Raw genomic sequence first — 19,617 nt, 5'->3', positions numbered from 1 at the left:
TGGCAAAGCTCCGAGCCAGAAAAAAGTGGCAGCCATTTTTATGCTAATGAAGCGGGGGAGATTTAAATCCCCGCTTCATTAGCAATTGCGATACATCTAATTTGCATCCCTTTTATGAAAAAGGGATGCAGTGTAGACACAGCCGTTATATCTTGTATTTCCAGAACTGGTCTGAAAAGAAATATCTGCCACTAAAAATATTGTTTCTAGGGGAGGGGGAAACAGTGGTGTTTGATTAAACCCCCATCCTAGAATTGGATCCAAATGGAGTTCTTTGAAAATAGTGGTATTTCAAATGGATACAGGGTTCTGCCTGCAGGGAACTTCCTGTAGATCAGGGCCTAAACTAGAAATATGTGTGGATTTGACAAAAAGGCAAAAATTAATTCACAACTGATATTCTAGTGACAGACAATCAGTCCCCACTAGAAGCCATCTAGGAGTTTGAAAATAGCTGAAACTCAGTGTGTTGCTTGTGTCTTTTGTTCTGAGAATGAGTTTAATAATGTAGTGTGAAGAACAATCCCATAACAGTGCCAATTGCCATCTCTAATTTTCATAGCCCTCATCTGCAAACCATGTAGGCATCTGGAGTGGCTTAACTTCATGCATGTGATAGTCCCAGTGCACAAATATGGTGGTGGTCCTTTAAGTGGCATATGTCACTGCTGACTTCAATGTTACACCTTGTTTGCATAAACTTACTCAAGTGAATATGCAAAGTGTCCAGGCCTGTTATATGTATTATTAAAAAGAGCAGTAAATCTATTGAAATCAGTGATCAAAATAATATCAACTCTCACAAACGTGTTGACAATTTGGTAGCAAGGCAATTATCTTGATAAAAATCAGATAACCGATTTCCAGTGCCATGAGGGAGGCATCTAGTTAGGCGAAATCGGTTATCTTTAGGACCTAGGGGAAGCTGTTGTTACTGCTGAGGGAAAGAGAGAGACCTGGAAATGAAAGTAAAGAGACCAGGAGGCACATGGAGGGAGCTGCAGGGGCAGCAGATCCGGAAGCAGAATGCTTCCTTCTGTAATTAAATAACATTTACTATTATTATTACTAATAGTAATAATACTATAATAATATCTCTAGTAATATCATACCATTTATCAAGGAAAGTTATACGTAGTGTGAGTGGGGAAAAACTCAAGCAGAGGTGAGTCCTTTATTTTTGGGGGATTTTTTTCTAACTAGACATAAAAGGGACAGATCGGGAAAACAGGAAGAAAAATCTAAATATTATTTACACTAGTAAAATCCTCCCTTTCTCATAGTAATTAAATAGAGAAAATGTTTTGCAGTAGCAAAAAAATAGAGAAAATTTATGTTCGAGGCCACCTTCCACCAAAAAATGTGGGGCTTGCAGGAAATAATTGTTAAAGATCCTAATCTCATTTTGAAAAACTGTAACTGGAGTTTAAAAGTTAGTAACGAGCTAAAAAAGCCCCTTAGGGTTGATGCGACCACTGGGTATTAATTGGTTTGAGATGTCTGTGCTTTTAATATTTCAAAGCTCTATCCTGTGTTTTGTCTGCAGTTTTCTCTCTTGTGGGCATAAACCCCTTGAAACAGCAAAGAAATGCTTGTGAAATAGCTTTTCATATGTTCGTTCCTCGGGGTTTGGAAAGTCCATCAAATAAGAAATGGTGCTTGTAGTCTTTGATCCTTCTTACGGGTCTGGATAGGGGAATTAACCCCCCCCCCCTCCTTTTAAGTCGTCTCCTAAAACTTGAAAATATGTGATTGGGGGGGAAAGTGGCTGTTGAAATTGCCTGGGACTTGTTTTTAAGGGGGTGAGGGAGCTGGGCCATACTGGTGATGGGAGAGACCCCCCCCCCCGCAATAGAGAGAGCTGATTTCAGGGGGATCAACGCCCAGAAGACTAGACGGGAGATGTTTGTAGCCGCCAAAGGAAGGCGGCGCTGCCTATCGCGTGTGCCCGCCCGAGATGCTGCTGCCGCCCGTTGCGTGTGCTAAGCGAGCCCGGGGCTCGGCGGCCTGCGGGCGGGGAGGGAGCCCGAGCTGGGGGTGGAGGAGGTGACTTTGTTCTGGGGAAATCAAACCAGAGGCTGATGTGCTCAGTGGGGCAGGGGGCGGGAGAAGGGCTGGAGTGGCCGGGGAATCCCCCTGCCCTCTTGGATGCGTGTGGCACTGAAATGCCACCCACTGACGGGAGGGGGAAACCTGCTGTAAGGTGGGGCCAGGCCTCCGCATCGGGGCACAGGAACTGGGGTGGCCTGGACAGTGGGGGGGTCCCCAGAGCTTTGTGCACTGGCTGCCTATCCAGTGCAGGTCCTCATGGAATTGTTTGTGCTTTTAAATACGGGTGGTGGGCACGTAGGTGCTTTAGGCACGGGGGTGGCTACAGAAGCGCCCCGTATTTCTTTCCCAGAGGTTGTAACTAGAGATGCCATCTTGCCAGACTCACTGATGACTTGGGTGTCTGGATGCATTGGAAGCATATAGGCTGGGGCATGTTAGAGGGCATGATTTTCCACAAATGCTTTTAACGGAAAAGATTTCCGTTAAAAGCATTTGCGGAAAAGAGCATCTAGATTGGCACGGACGCTTTTCTGCAAAAGCACTTTTTGCAGAAAAGCGTCCGTGCCAATCTAGACGTGCTTTTCCACAAAAAAGCCCCGATCGTCATTTTCACGATCGGGGCTTTTTTGTGCAAAACAAATCTGAGCTGTCTACACTGGCCCTTTTGTGCAAAAGCTTTGCGCAAAAGGACTTTTGCCTGAACGGGAGCAGCATAGTATTTCTGCAAGAAGCACTGATTTCAGACAGTAGGAAGTCAGTGTTCTTGCGGAAATTCAAGCGGCCAGTGTAGACAGCTGGCAAGTTTTTCTGCAAAAGCAGATGCTTTTGCGGAAAAACTTGCCAGTCTAGACACAGCCATGGAGAGCAGAGCACAGGATGAGGTGGTGAGGCTTACAGGGTGGACAAGGGGTCACAGTGGAGTTGGACTGAAGAAGAGTTAAAGCACATGGACTAAAAGATGACAAAACATGCAGGATTGGGCAGAACTCTCTAGGTGTACAAAATGTTCTGTATTTGAACTGCTTGAGGATGTCAGTTTTGCTGCACTAAATCAGGTACATTTCTGCACATTAACAACGCCTTATCTAAATACTGTGTGCCTACGGAAAGCTGTGAGTGAGAAGACCACGAGTTGTGGTTTCACCTTTACTGTGTGCCATTTATATTTCAGTGTGTTTATAGCCCATATTACTGATCAAAGGATTGTAACCAAACTTGGAAAGCAATCTACTATTAGCCTTCTCAATCTTCATTTTCAAATATATTAACAAACTTTGCACAGAGTAAATTGGGAATAAAAGTCAGATCTCTAATATAGCAGACTCAAGTCTTTTCCTCTGAGACATACTGTCTTTCATACTGAATGTGCCAAATCTAAGTGCTTTGGTTACCAAATGCAAGACCACATTTCTCTTCTAGAGCCAGAGAGAGAACTTAGTCATGATTACTAGACAGCAGCAGAATATTAGCAAATAGTTTGTAACCTCTTGGCAAAATATGTGTAAAGTCCCCCTCTAGTGTTAATCCTCACAGATGGTAACAGGTTAACCTCTTTGGCTCAAGTGGTAGAAGTTTGTGAAGGACCAAGATTCATACCATGATGCTGATTCTCGGGAGCAGATATTATGGTTTTTGCATGTGATATAGCAAGGCTTTCTGTTTTTTCTTTAAAAAATCAAAACTATGCATTCTTTAAAACAGGTTTTTTATACTTAAACTGTTGTGTCAGCTACGGTATGACATGCCACGAACTCCAGGTGCTCCACGTGTTGCTAGTATTTGGATTGCTGGCATTTCATATTAGCAGATTTGAAGTTTGAAGTGTAGGATGGGACATGGCAGAGAGGGACTGAGAAACAATCAGGCTGACAGAGAAAGTAATAGCAGAGGGAGATGGAGAAGTGGTCAGACTTATAGAGTGGGTAGCAGCAAAAGAAGCAGGGGGAGTAGTAAAATGTGGAATGGGGAATGGTCAGAAGGGCGGGTCACAGCAGTTGTGGAGGAAGAATGGGAGAGTGGGGTCAGCCTCATGATTAGAGCCCTGCAAATCTGCAGATATCTGCAGCTCATTTTTTTGAGGATACAGAGGTGGATTCAGATCAGATTTTGTAACCATGCAGGGCTTTACTCGAGGGAAATGGCATGTCTATGATGTATAAAGGAGTGGATAGGATTGCAGAACAGTGGGACAAAGGAAGTCTGTTCTTGTATGTGGGGTTATATAAAACAGGGTGGAGAAGCATGAAAAGGTGTGGGAGGGTTCAACAGCAAATGAGTGATCAGGGTCACCAGTATAGGAGATTGCTTAACTATGCAGGGTAGGTGAGTTGTGATTAGCTGTGTAGAAAGGCCATTGAAATGGTGACTATACTTGGGGTGCAGTGAGGCAAGAGCACCTTTCAGGCACAGAGGGCAGTACAGAGAAGAGTAGGGAGCATGTAGGGTTCAGCAGGAGATAGTGGTCTATTATCCAGAGTTATGCAGTAAGCAGTAGGGATGTACAGGCAGTCCTCGGGTTACATGGATCCGACTTACATCAGATCCCTACTTACAAATGGGGTGAGGCAACCCCGTACTAGCTGCTTCCCCCCAGCAGACCAGGGAGACGAGAAGCTAGTGCCCACCCCCAGCAGACCAGGGAGACGCAGAGCGGCTTTTCTCAGCAGACACCTCAGCTTGAGAATAAAGGACTGAGGGAAGTGAGGTGTGGGAGAATAAAACTGAGCTCTGGAGAAATGTTTGGCTAGAGTTTCTCCTACAATATGTACCAGTTCCGACTTACATACAAATTCAACTTAAGAACAAACCTACAGTCCCTATCTTGTACGTAACCCGGGGACTGCCTGTAATAGTATAGTCGATTAACCGAATAACCGATAAGCAAAAGCTTATAGGTTATTGCTATAGACTACACACACTTTCTCCCCTCCTCCCACCACTACACTTTTTAGCAGGCTGACCAGCAGCCCGGCTCAGTACTGGCTCATGCCGGGTCTGGGACCTATCCCCACTGCTACCCTGCATTTAAAGTGTATTAGGAGCAAGGCGGGCAGGCAGCCTGGCTCAGTTCTGGTTCGCGCTGGGTTCAGGAACTCACCCCCCATCTCCCGAGGCAGGGGCTGCTGCCACCCCGTGCTGCTGCCTCTGATGCAAAGGCAGCAGCACAGAGTGGCAGGGAGCTCCTTGGGAGTGGGGCTGGAGTGCACTGGCTGCCAGCCTCATGTCCAGGGACTATAGCATAGTCGAGTAACTGATAAGAATTCATGAGGTTACTCGACTATTCAATTAACCGATATTTAACATCCCTAGTAAGGAGCAGTGGTTTGGTATGAGGATCACAGCAGAGTTAGATTAGGCTGTGGAGACATGGAAGTGGGGCACTCTGGAGGGAAGGCATGTGGCGTGTGGAAAGAGTATAAGTGGCTGGTTAGATAAGGGGGGAAGAAAGCCTTTACCTTAGATAAAGTGGTGAAAAAGAGGAGAAATCTGAAAAGAGCTCCAAGGGGAACTCAACTCTAGGGGATCAAAGAAGCGTTACTGAACCTTTTCCCCACAAAGTCAGTGACTCCAGCCCAGCCTCTAGTCAGTAATGACCATGGGTGCAGATTTGTCTTGGCAGTTTTATCAAAAATCACAGAGCAGTCATGATAATGTTAGTAAAAATCATGAGTTTAAGGGGAAATGGCATGTAAAATAATGGGTAGGAATCATGAGTCATGAGGTATGCATCATGGGGGAGTGACAGCCAGGCTGAACCTGAGTAGAGATGTGAAGGTTTAATCAATTAATTGGTAATCCTCACCTTTAATGGATGAGGTTTACCAGTTAAGGTTAACTGTCGGGGGCTGGAGCAGCTCCCCGCCTCCCAAAGACAGGTGGCTGCTTCGACATTCAGGCCAGAATAGCCTCTGTCTACAGTGAGTCTGGGCGCCCCGTAGGCAGGGGTTGCTCTAACCGATGATGGAGCAGTACCTGCTCGTGGTGGGTGGGAGTCCGCTCGCCTACCCTTTAATCGGTTAAATTAAATGGGATTTTCCAGCCCTAAACCTGAGCAGCACCGTGACCTGTATCCCTGGTTAAAACACCCCAGAGCAGGGAACCAGGCTGAGCTCTGTGGGATAAGAACCGCTGCTGCAGGGTGAGTATGGGGCAGGTTGGCTCTACAGCCCCCCCTATGCCTAGGGCCTCCCCTGGTTTCCTAGCCAGGATTAGGCTTGCTGTGCTGGGATGGAGGGTGTTGCGATAGATTGTCAGTGCTTCCTTGCTCAGTCTGAAAGGGCACGGTGTCTATCATATTGTCACCACCGTGACAGTCCTGCAGCCCTCATGACTGAAAATAATTTTCCATTTACAGCGTTTTTCAGTTGTGTGAAATATGTCATGATCCTAGTACTGTTCTTGTTGTAACCCCTGTCTATGCCGCATTTGGACACCTTGTGGTGTGTCTGAGCCAGGAGGCTAAGGATGTAACAGAATGGAGGCTGAACTCTTCCTTCACCCCCGATTCCTCCTTGTAGTCCCTTGAGAATATGGTTGAACAAGTGGCAGAGGTTGAGTTAGGAGATGTGTACATGAAGCTTTCACAGCTGCTGCTCATGTTGTACTTGGTGTATGGATAAATAGGAGTTCAGAGCACTGCGACAGCATTTTTTTCTGTGTCGCTTATTGCTACTTGCTTTGCAATGACCTGCCAATGTTTGATTGCTCTCACCATGGTTTCCAGTGCACCAGGTTTATAGACAGAGCAAAGGATATGAAAACAAAGCAGTTGTCTGAGAAGGCCGCTAACTCCCTCTTCTTCTACATTCTCTCCTCTCTGGATTTTTTTTTTGTGATTCGGTGTTCTCTTGCTTTTCTAGCCTTTCTAATTGCTGCTTCAGTGTCTCTGGTGATGGCTTCTCCATCTCTTCTCCCTCTCTGTCATGTCTCTGAAGGGTCTTTGATTTAGGGATCTCCATCTCCTTCTTTACTTCATCCTTCAGTGACCTTATTTTTCTCATCACTTCAACTACCGTCTCTGTGTAGATCATTCATAAATCTATCTCTTCCTGACATCAAATCAAACTGTTTGGCCAAAATTCAAGTCCATAACCTCCCCTCTTCAAGCCTTCTTTTTTCTGTCATTCCAGGCTCACAATTTCATTGTTACATCTCTCTCTCTCTCTCTCGCCCAACACCCACCTTGTTGATAGATCTCACTGGTTCCTCTATTACAACCTCTCTGACATCCATCCAGTCTCCATCCCTTTTGCTAAAAGTCCTTGTTTGTACGTTGATAATCTCTTGCCTCATTTATTATAGTGTTCTCCTCTCTTGCTTCTTTGATTCTTTCTTCTAGTCCAGGAATGTCAAACTGGTGTTTGGAGGGCCACATGTGGCCTGATCGAATCTTTTTACAGCCCCCAGAACATTTTTCTAAAAGAATGAAGTGCGGCCTGCTTGCCACTTGGAGCACATGGCCAAGTGCCTGCTCACAGCCAGCCGGGCTGCTCTGCACACGCGCTCATGGCTGGCTGGGTGCTCTGTGCTGAGCGCTCCAGCAGGCGCTCACGCCACTCCAGCGCCTCAGGCAGCAATGTCGACTCTGGGACCCAGGTATTAGGATGGGGGGGGGGCTGGGAGAGCCTAGCTGTGGAGGAGGGTGAGGCATTAGGTTGGAGGGGCTGGCTTTGGGGGAGGAGGGAGACATTAGGTTGGGGGGTTGGCTCTGGGGGAGTGGAGAGAGATTGGGTTAGAACGGGGGTATGGGAGTACTTGGCTCTGGGGGAGAGGAAGGGTTATTTTGTTAATACTTTGTTTTTATTTATTTATTCCCAAATAAAAACCACAAAATGTATATTAATTTTATATCAATAAATGTCAATTTTTTGCAATTGCATGAATAATTATATCTTTATGCAAAATCTTAAACTTACAAAGGTTTTTTGGGTTGGTTAGTTGGTTGGTTCTTTTGCTCAACAAACATCTGGGAACCCTAGGTGGCACTCAACGCTATCCGTTTTTGTTTTTGCAGCCCTCAGTAAGCTTCGAGTTTGACATGCCTGAGTCTAGTCCATCCAAAATGCTAATGCTAAAATAGTATTTTTCACCTGTTGCTTGAACTATGCCACTCTACTCTTTGGATGTGGCCTCTGGTCACTTGGGGCAGGTACCTGCTTCCCAACCTCATTCTTCAAGGCCCTGCCCAGTTTGGCACCTGCCTGCATTTCTTATTACTACTCCTCTGGTTCATTTTGTTCTGCCCAAACCTCCTATTTCTCTGCTCCCTTTGTAGCCATCTCCAACTCTGGCTTTCATACCTTCTTCTACTTTTCCTGTAACAATCCCTTTATTTGCATCAGACTTTTTTTTTCTCTCCTCATCCCGATCCTTTATAAAGTTGACTTTCTTTCACAAATCCTAGTGAAGGGAATCTCCAAAGAGATTTAAGTGATCTGCCCTACTTTACCTGCTGATCTCTCATGTGTTACATATCTGAGCACTAATGTCTATCCAGTTTTACAAGGAAGATTCCTTGGAGTAGAGGCCATGACTTTCTCTAAGCTTTGTACAGTGCAGAGCATGGTGAGCGGGCTTCAATAAGTAGTAATGGTTGGATTCTATTGCCATTTCCTACTTAGGCATCAAGGGCTTAATGCTCATTTACCACAAGGCTTCTTTAACCTGTTCTGGCTTTAATATAAAGAACATTTACAATGGGTGAAAATGGCCTTAATGTAAATAAGAATAGGCCATATCTCTGGAATGCTTTGGTGTGGAGTTGGAGGAGTGACTGATTTTTTTTTTCCATAATCTGTTCAGTGGCAACCCTAGCCCACTTCAGTTGAGAACAGGCCTTCTAGGTCTCCCTCTTCTCAAATCTAAGGTAGGGAGAATGTTGATCCTTTTGTGTGATTAACATGTTTGCATCCATAGAGTCATGGAAAATAGAGGTGAAAGAGAATGGGTGACCAACCTGGTCTTCTCCAATCTTGACCAATGTAGGATTGTTCTCTATAGTAGCATCCCCTGGTCTTTGTCTATTCCATGTTAAGTGGTGGGGCTTTCACCACTTTCTTTAGGAGAATATTCCTTTATCGTAACAGGTGTCATTGTAAGGAAACATTTTCTGATAGTGAGCTTGAAATACTCTTTATCCAGTTACATCCTTGTTCTTTTATGTGTACTGCACAAATCAGTTCCTCAGCTTCCGTGGTGCTTACATCTGTGAAATACTGCAGACAATTTACCCGTGTCCCTGGGTTATCTGAAACCCCCCCCCCCCCCCATCGTACACCAGGTTTAAATCTAACCTGGTAAGTAGTGATCAGAGTTTATCATCTGGCTGCTTCGTAGCCTACATCAGGGGTTCCCAACTTTTTTGACACCAGGGCCCAGTAAATCCATTGATGAGCTTTTGGAGGACTGGTAACATTCATTTGCATATTCATTAAGCAAATAATGAATATGCAAATTGTTTCTGGTCCTCCCAAAGCCCCCAGTGCCAACTTTAGCAAAGCTTTTGATATGGTCACCCACAATATTCTTGCCAACAAGTTAAGGGAATATGGATTGGATAAATGGACTGTAAGATGGATAGAAAGCTGACTAGACCAGGGTTTCCCAAACTTTTTACTTTAGTTGGAACCCTTTTTTTTCCCAGCACTGTTTTTTGCAGCCCAAAAATATAAGTGCATATGAAAAATGAATAAATTTTCACTGTTTATTATTTATTCACAATAATAATAGTACATAATATAAATCTTGATATAAAATACTGCCTAACTTATTGTTATTACCTTAATTACAATTTAACCAGTAGAATTTTAACAGTTGTAAAGTTTGTTCATTTATAATTGAATGAGCTGAATATAAGTCATTTATTATGTGTGCACTTTATAGCTTTTAAATAACTAAAAAGAGTACTAATGGGAAGGATGATGTTGTTTTGCACCACATAGCAACTTTATGTCAGGAGCAAAAGAAGAAAGTTTTATCCTCAAATCTGGTTCAACATTCAGTCTATTTCTATATTTATTTTTTAATAAAACCAAAGACGAGAAACTAGTTTCACACTTATATGTTGTGATGAAAGGCATTACGAATTTGACTGCTTTCTCAGATAAATGTGAATATTCATTTCTACAGCTCAACCAAAAATCAGTCAAGGAGAGTTTATCAAAGTTCTCTTTTAAAGTAGAGTCACAGGGAAGTTCAATTAATGAATCCACTTCTGATGCATTTGGTTATAATATTTCTTCGTTTTCAGTGTCCATAGTAAACGGGTTCTTAATGCACATTTTACTGGCATCAATTGAAGGAAAATATTCATTTAAGCTTGATGTTAGCCTCAAAAGATGTTCTTGGATTGCTGCAGAAATCGCATCTGAGATATTAGTTTCAGCATATTTTTCTTGTAATTCAGTTAAAGTACAAAAAGATTTAAAGTTTCTCTTGTTAACTTGCTGTGCTCATAAACGAAGTTTTTCATGAACTTTGAAAATATTAATTTTAGTGCCTTGTAACTTAAGTCATTTAAAAGACAAAATATGTCACATAAGTAAGCCACCATTATTAGCCAATCAAATTCATGAAATATGTCTTTAAATGTAAATATAACACCTTGCCGACGAAGGGTGTCACTCCAAGAACAATAAAACTTCATCCTTCATTTCAAAGAGTCATTTCAAAATGTTTCCTTTCGACAGCCAGCGAACCTTACAGTGTAGTAAGAGATGCTCAAGTTCACTTCCTAATTTGTTGCACAAAGCAGTAAAGATTCTGGAATTCAAAGGACGAGATTATATATAATTTATAAACTTCACACATTCTTGAAGAGTGGAACTCAAAAGTGATGGCATAATTCTCACAGCTAGTGCCTCTCTGTGAATACTACAGTGCACCCATGCACAGTCTGGCGCTACAGCTCGAATCCATGGGACAAGACCAGTGCGAGGCCCTGCCATTGCTCGAGCCCCATCACTGCTCAGTCCAACACTTTTTTTCCAGTCAATATCGCTTTGAATAATAAAATCATCGATTAGATTAAAAATTTCAGCAGCCGTTGGTCTTGTTGGAAGTGGCTTACAAAATAAGAGATCTCCTTGAACGGAGCTTTTGTAATCATATCTAACAAAACACATCAAATTGGCAGTTTCAGCTTTATCAGTGCTTTCACCCGCTTGTAATGCAAAAAACTGACTATTCTGTATTTGACGTACGAGAGTTTCTTCAATATTTGTCGCCATATCTTCAATTCTATGTGTCACTGTATTGTTTGGTAAAGACAGCGAACCCAACTGATTTCCTTTTTTTCCTCCATAAATACGGGATGTAATAATATGCAATGCAGGAAGTATTAACTTTTCGCCAACAGTATGTGGATAATCTGTCTCAACTATTAGTTTTAAACTTCATATGAAGCCAACACAAAGCTTTCATTTGAAGAGCACATAGAAAGTGCACTTTTCATTCTTTTTTTAGCAAAATATGATTCATTTCTCTTATTTATGAAAAAATCTATGGGCTTACTTGCGTATTCTGGATGTTTGCATTCCAAATGACGTTTCAGTTTTGATGGTTTCATGCACTAATTGGATAGTTCTGCTTGACAGATTATACATAATGGCAAGTGATTATCACTACCAACACTTATAAAACCAAATTTCAAATACTCATCGGAATAATTGCGGGTCCAAGGCGTTTTTATCTTCTTATTCTCTCTTGTATTAGGCTGCACATCATTCGAACATTTATTAGTTGTATTTCCAGTCACATTCTTCAGCCATTTATCCATACTGAAGATGAAAACGAGGGTATTTAATTGAAAATAAACAAAGAAAACTTAAGCAGTTAACCTAAGAAGACGTGCATGTTGTTAGACCGTGCAGAAACAAGTCGAGGCTGCTGTGTCACGTGACAGGAAAACCAATGACACAGGCTTGGCCGCATGAAAACGCGTGCGCATCGAGGAGACAAAGCCCTTTCCCCGGGGCCTACCGCCACCCTTGCCAAGTGGCCTGCACTCTCCCAGCAATGCCCAAGAGTTGTGCTGCCAGTGCAGAGAGCCCGCCCCCAGGCATGGGCTGGCAGCTCTCAGCCCCTACCCCCTTTGCTCTGGAGGAGCTAGAAGGTGGCAGGGTGCTAGGACCAGGCAAAACTTGCTCACCCACCCACCCACCGAGGAAGTAAGTGCTGCCTGGGATCCTGCTCGTTATTCCGAGCCCTGGCGGGGAGATGCACGGAGACCGCCGCCATCCAGCAATCCCAGCTGCATCCTCCATCCAGCCCGGCCCAGGGCTTGGGGGACCCGGCGCCGCACGGGAAATCTGGGAGCCCAGAACACCCCGGCAGCCATGCTAAGGCCTGGTATTTTTTTTCCATGGACTGGTACCAGGCCGCAGACCGCAGTTTGGGAAATGCTGGCCTACATTAAATTAGTGGAGGCAAAGGTCGTTGTTAATTTTCTAGTGAACAACCACCGTTACTAGTGACATTACCGTTGTCACTAATTGGCTTCTCTGCTCGCCAATAGTGCACAATAGCATTTTTAGTCAGTTATGCATTTCTGTTCTTGCATACAAAATTGCATCCTTGATGTGGCATGATCTCATACATACGGTGCATGCAGAGATCTGCATGCATGGTGCTGTGCATGGGACACCACTTTGTTGTTCAAAATGGCATCCTCCGTGTGCATTTGGGGCTGGATGGAATCAACCTGAGGCCATGGCTGGTCCTGGGGAATGCCATGCTTGCATTGGACACACAAACAACATGCTACTGTTGTTGGCATGGGCCCTGTGGGAATGAATTCCTGTTTCACCCCATTGGGTGGACTCCTACAAATCAGCATTGTGGCATATAGGAAAGGGAAGATGCATGGGTGGCGAGTTTGCATTGCTACTACCTCCCACGTTGTGGGTAAATAAAAGATGTTGGTGTTTCAGGCCTTGTCTCCACTATGCAGTGGATTGATGCTGTAGCAGTCGATCCACCCGTGATCACTTTACTGCATCTGCCTAGACTAGGGATGTGAATGTGTAACTGGTTACATGCAGCCCTCCCCCCCCTCCCATGCTGCTGTCTCTGATGTGGGGGAAGGTGGGAGCTGGTGTACACATTCCACATGTACCAGCTCCCACAGAGCCACCTGCCTCCCTGCGCTGCTGCCCCTGACACAGAGGCAGCAGCGTGGGGGACCAGCGGGAGCAGCTCCTCATGTGTAACGGCTCCTGTGGTGCTGCCTGCCTGCCAGAGAGGTAGCCGTGTGGAGGGGCAAACTTACGAGCCGACTCCCCATGTGTACAGGTTCCCATGGAGCTGCCTTCTCCCCCCACCATTGATGCTTCTGAGTTGTCTCCTGCCCATCCTCCTGCGCTGCCTGCATGAGAGGCAGCAGAGGGGGTAAGTAGGAGCCTATTGCTCCCTCCCCCATGTGTAACCACTGACACTTTCAGCAGTTACACATTTACTTCAGTAAACATATTTTAATATCCCTAGCCTAGACGCAATAAATCAATCTCCAAGTGCTCTCCCGTCGACTCCAGTACTCCACTAGGACGAGAAGAGTAGCTGGAGTCAAGGGGAGAGCAGCCTTTGCATGGAAGACACTGTGGTAAGTACGTTGTTGTGAAAGGTAGAGTGACCGGGTGGGTATGGTGATATACACAAGGCCTCTGGAAGGCATTCTGGAACATTTTGCTACTGCTATACGCTCTTACATGCAGTACTGCTGCTTTGACACTAAGATCTGTAATACCTGGTTTTCTATTTTTCTCTCTGCAGAGGCTATAATGGAGAGACAGAAAAGGAAAGAGGAAATAGAGAAGGGACTTCAATTCATTCAGTAAGTGAGAAGGTTGACTGCTATTTTCTTTTGACTTTGAAGATGGTCCTTGCAATTTATGGTATAAGGAGAAATAAGACTTTTTATTTTCATTCTGTTCACTGGTCCAAGGCTGATGCTTGGAAAGATCCTGAGATTTTTGTCCTGATACTTCCAAGTGTTGCTAGTCCTGCAAGATATCCAAACTTAAAACGTGTCATGCCAGTTCCCATCTTGCTTTTGCCCACTACTTCCGTTCCCATGTACTCTTAAGCTATGTCTAGACTGCAGCTTTTATCGGACGAGATCTTCCGCAAAAACTTCTTGCACAAGAGTGCATCCACACTGCAAAAGCGCATCAAAAAAGCGATGCGCTTTTGCGCAAGTGTGTGTCCAGACTGCATGGATGCTCTCTCGAAAGTAAGCTCTGATTGCCCTTAACAGAATGGCCACCTGGGCACCTGTGCTTTTTCCTCTTTCTGCACAAAAAACCCCTCTTCTCCGTCCCCACACACCTTTTTACGAAAAAGCTCTTTCACAAAAAGACATTCTTCCTCATAGAATGAGGAATACCTAAGCTGGAAAACCCCCTGTTTTTTCAATCCCCCCCACTCAAAAAAACATGCTTGAGTTGTGGACGCTCCACAAAACAGCTGTTTTTCTGAAAAAAACTCTGTAGTGTAGACATAGCCTTAGTAGCCAGTGTAGCAGTAGTAGTAATAATAATAATATTAACAATCTGAACTCCTTCAAAGCCTTACATCTGCGGATTTCAAAGCACTGGTGAAGCCTTTTACTGTCTCTATGAGGTAGGTATGCAGTAGTATCTTCATTTGAGAGATGAGGAAACCAAGACACATGAGGTGAAGTGACTACCAAATGTCAGGAAAAGAATCCAGATCCCTTAACTGCCAGTCGTGTGACTTAATTTCCAGACCATCCTTATGTGACTACCTGTGGACTGCTAGATTTTGAGACGAATGTTTGTACAGTGTTTAGAAGCTGCTAGGAGTCTAAGCTGCTTCCTCATGGAATACAGCTTTATATTCTTTCTCCAACAGTTCAGTTAGCAAATGCTGTAAACCAGGGCTACTCAACTTTGGAATCCCCGGGCCTACAGTGATGTTCACAGCACATGCTGAGGGCCACAACATAAGTGTGGATGAGTATACATGCAAATATATATGCAAATAGCTTCTTTCACACTGACAGGCATGAATACAAAGATTAAGGCAAGACTGCATAACACACAGGCCCCATTTAAGTCAGTTCTGCTGATATTAATAAAGTGCAATATTGACCCAATTACCACCTATATGACAACACTTTTAATGAGCAATGACAGTTCAGGAATTTAACTACGAAAACACCTATCAACAGAAGACCATTATATTGACTCGCCATTGTGGAGCGTGTTCCCAGTGGAGGCCATGTTCAAAGGATCGCACCTGCGGGTTGCATGTTGAGCCCCATGTAAACTCAAACTGCACCATGGGCCGCAAACAAACAGGCCGCATGTGGCTCATGGGTTGCGTGTTGAGTAGCCCTGCTGTAAACTCTCTCTCACACACACTGGAATTCTGACCTTAGAGAGAAATAAGGTGGTAATGAGAATTATGTGGAGGGGTTTTGAAGGTCAGTTTTGTGACTTAAAATGGCTACAGCAGATTGCTGTATGTTAATGGAAAGCTGAGAAGGCTAGTTCTTCAATAGTACAGTAAAACTCCAATAGCCTGGCATCTAATTGTATGGCACTCCCAATAGTCCAGCATCAAAATGGCAAGAGCCTAGTGAGTGAGCTTAGGCAAAAAACAAGTCACAAGGCAGCAGCAAACTGCTGGGCAAAACCGGACGGGACTGAGTCATTCGGCCACTGGCATTGTGTGATGCTGGACAGTGCTTGTGGTACAATAAAAAGGGTTAAAAACACTTTACAGTAAAACTCCCATAGTCCGGCATCCAATAGTCCAGCACTCCTGATAGTCCAGCATCAAAATGGCAAGAGCCTAGTGAGTGAGATTCGGCAAAAAATGAGTCACAAGGTAATAGCGGCAGCAGCTGAACTGAGCAAAAAGGGTAAAAAAGGCTTAAAAAAATCTAAAACATTACAGTATACTGTATACAGTATGTACAATAAAAAGGGTTAAGAACACTTTATATACAGTATATAATGTATACAGTAAATATATAACCTGCTTATAGTACCTCCTGATAGTCCGGCATATCTGATAATCCGACACCATTTAAGTCCCATAGATTCTGGATTATCGGAAGTCTACTGTATATACTGTGTGTGTGTGTGTGTGTGTGTGTGTGTGTGTGTGTGTGTGTGTATACAGGGCTCGCTGAGCGGCGGCGAGCCCCACTCGCCAGCTGCGCGGTTCTGCGCATGCGCAGATTGCTCTGCGCCGGCTCTTTCGGGGTGTAATCTACTTGCCATGGGCAAGTAGATTACATTGTTTGCCGAGCCGTGTGTGTGTCTCTCTCCACACACACACACACACACACGGCTCGCCGAACTGTGGCGACCCCTGCTCGCCAGCCGTGCAGTCCGGCGATCTGCAGATGCGCAGATCATTCTGCGCATGCACAGATCGCCTGAACCCGGCTCTTCCGGGTTGCAGTCTACTTGCCACAGGCGAGTAGATTGTGTTATTTGTGGAGCCCTGTGTATGTGTGTATATATAAAACCATTTTATAGTACCTTCTGATAGTCCGGCATATCCAATAATCTGGCACCACCTAGGTCCCAAAGGTTCCGGATTATCAGAAGTTTACTGTATATAGTATGTATTTATACCACAAACTGATCTGTAAGAGGGAGAGAGAACTTTAAAACCATCGCTGGTGCTTTGGCCTCGCAGTGCTATTTTGGCTCTACTCTGCCACTGAGTACGTGCTTCACAGCGGAATTTGAGAGGCTTAATTTATTCATATTTGTAAAGTGTCTCATCTGGAAAGTGCTGTAGAAAAGTGAAGTAGTATTCCTGTACGTATAGCAGGTCCTGGATCCTGGAGCAATGTAAGTTTCATTTAATGGCTTAGTTCGAAGGGTCACTGTGGAGGAAGCGCTTTCAAATTTTAGTGGCCTGGTGATTTTTCCCTCCACATGCACACTTCATTCATGAAGTCCACACAGTTTTTTCTTGCTGATTTTTAAGGCTCATTAACTGATGAGATCTAGAAGACAGGCTAGTGAATCAGGATAAAAAGATGATTGTGATTGTGTTCCGAAGGTGGGCTGGGGGAAATGAAGGACTTCCTTGGGAGCCTGGCATTCTCTTCCCTAAGGAAAAGAAACACTTGTGGATCTGGGTTTCAGTGTGTTGATCAAGGGGAGGGAACATGGCTTATCTTGTGATGTTTAAACAAAAGACATTTTCTTGAAGGTGACTAGCTGATCTAAAGATTGGGTTTGGGATATGGAGTCTTTCATCTTTGGGTCACTTGTTCTAGTCTGGCCCCGTCTTGGGACTGACCCAAAGTCCTTAATTTCAGACTGCTGTTTGGCAGTCTGTATGACATGGTGTGGTCTCAGTCCTGTTGTGGGACGTGTTCTCACCACACTAGCCACCAGCACTACTGGGCCCCCTGGCTGGGGTCTCCACACAAGAAGCAAGTAATGATTGCCTATGGAATCAGAGCTCCTATCTCCCTTCTTAGAGGTGCTCCCTCCATGGGAGGGATTGGACCCTTTGGTAGGGGAAGTGTGGAAGAATCTTGCTGCGCTCTGGGCCCTACCTATTCTGTGGCTAAACTGAGGATTTCAGCGTTCTGGGACTACAAACCCAACATCGTTCACTGGTGCCAAGTTCTTTACAAAATTGGTGTTATTTTTATAAAAACATTTTATCATGACATTATCTGTTCTGATCTGGATTGAAACCTAGCTGCCTGAATGCAGCTCTCAGAGCAGTTGATTTGCACAGGAAATAATCATGAAAATGCAGTCTTCTAAATTTAGTCAGACTGTAAACTCTTTGGGGCAGTGACCATCTCTTGTGTGTGTCGGGTGCCTACCTTGGTGGGGCACTGATCTCTAACTGGGCCCTCTTGACACACAAGCAACACAAGTAATCAGGATAAATGTGGGTAAAATGCATAGTGAAATCCATAACACAAAGCCAGGAAGACTGCTAATTTAGCTGAAAGAGATGCATGTTGTTTCATGAAACCGTCCTCTTCTCTCCTCAGGTCCACATTACCCTTAAGCCAAGAAGATTATGAGGTAATTTAAGATTTTTTTAAGGCGTTTGAAACCACATAATGGTGGCTTGGGGTCAATACATGTTGTCCTGTTGCACAGAAGTTATAAACTAACATCCTTGAATTTGAGAGCCAAGAGGGACTAGTTACATTGTGGGAGTGGTCTAGTGCCATTTATCTATAGTGGAAGGTCTTTGGGGAAGAATACTGGGAGGAGTTAACCTCTAAGGGTATGTCTAGACTGCAAGGAGCTATCAGAAAAAGATACGCAAAATGTGCTCCGCATTTTGCATATCTTTCTCTGATACTTTTGTCAGAAGAGGCTTTTCTGAAATTTGGCTCGTCTAGACTGGGCCAAATTTCAGAAAAACCTCCTCTTTTGAAAGCCCCCTTCTTCCTCATGGAACGAGGCAGCAGAGTTTTTTCAGGATGCCTCCGGTATCCCCAAAAACCCCCACAGTCTAGTCATACCCTAAGAGAGGGAGCATTTGGGGTGAAGGGAGGGAAGGAGATTTGGTTGAATTAGCCTCCTCACTGGAAGACAGATGGAATTTGTGGGTGGGGAGTTAATTTCTTAACAGCAGGACTTGACTTGAGAGCACATGTGAAGATGATGGTGGGTTGGGAAACTCCTCACAGTTTCTGTGTATGGTATGCAGGAGGTCTGACTAGATGATCACAATGACCTGTTCTATGGAATCTATGAATCTCCATTTCACTCTCTTCATATTCTCTCTCCCCCTCTCCTCCCAGGCCTTTCTGCAGAAGTTGGTGCGGAACCTTTTTTCAGAAGGGAATGACCTGTTCCGAGAAAAGGACTTCAAGCTGGCACTGGTGCAGTATGTAGAAGGGCTGAATGTGGCAGACTATGCAGCCTCAGACGAGGTGATCATTCCAGTGGAGCTCCTCTGTAAGCTGCACGTCAACCGGGCTGCTTGCTACTTTGCCATGGTGAGCACCTACCAGAGCCATTCCCAAGAGCTGCGCAAAAAACCTCAGCACATGAGGAGACCCAAGAGATGAACATGCATAGGATGTGGGTTTGAATTGATCTTGTCCACTCCTCCTCCTGCTCTCTGGCATGGGAAGAGGAATGCAGGCAACTCTGAACTTTTCCCATTATGACATTGGTGTCACAAGATACAGACAGAAAGCATGAAAGGGTGCCCATGCAGGCTTTGAGAGTGCACTAATACAGATCACTGTGCTGGGGGAGAGGTTGAGGTGGTGTGAAGTTCTGAACTATAAAGGGCCATTTCCTTCAAGTATCCCATAGAATCATAAAATACTAGAACTGGAAGTGACCTCGAGAGTTCATCAAGCCTATTCCCCTGCCCTTAGGGCAGGACCAAGTAAGATCTAGACCATCCCTGATAGATGTCTATCCAACCTGCTTTTAAATATCTCCAGTGATGAAGATTCCACAACCTCCCTAGGCAATTTATTCCAGTGTTTAACCACCCTGATAGTTAGGAAGTTTTTCCTAAACCTCCCCTGCTGCAATTTAAGCACAATGCTTCTTGTCGAATCCTCAGAGGTCAAGGTGAATAATT

The 19,617-nt window shown here is 44.4% G+C and overlaps 1 protein-coding gene across 7 annotated transcripts in view; it reads left to right on the top strand.

Annotated features, from left to right (window-relative positions):
• Positions 1-945: 945 nt before the first annotated feature.
• Positions 946-19,617, top strand: part of ZC3H7B (zinc finger CCCH-type containing 7B) — a 57,599-nt gene continuing 38,927 nt past the window's right edge. For 5 of the 7 annotated variants that reach the window (XM_089781036.1, XM_089781034.1, XM_075936202.2 and 2 more), the window contains exons 1-4: positions 946-1,165; positions 13,819-13,879; positions 18,053-18,086; positions 18,818-19,015. In XM_089781036.1, coding sequence (XP_089637162.1) covers positions 13,827-13,879; positions 18,053-18,086; positions 18,818-19,015 — 285 coding nt within the window. In that variant the 5' untranslated portion in view covers positions 946-1,165; positions 13,819-13,826. Of the gene's footprint in view, positions 1,166-13,627; positions 13,649-13,818; positions 13,880-18,052; positions 18,087-18,817; positions 19,016-19,617 lie in introns of those variants that run through there. The other 2 variants (XM_089781041.1, XM_089781030.1) reach the window with 2 other exon arrangements.

This window comes from Pelodiscus sinensis, chromosome 1 (genome assembly GCF_052426305.1).
Source record: "Pelodiscus sinensis isolate ZL-2025 chromosome 1, ASM5242630v1, whole genome shotgun sequence".
NCBI lineage: Eukaryota > Metazoa > Chordata > Testudines > Trionychidae > Pelodiscus > Pelodiscus sinensis.
The sequence above is the reverse complement of the archived record's forward strand: the minus strand, read 5'-3'. Positions and strand labels throughout refer to the sequence as shown.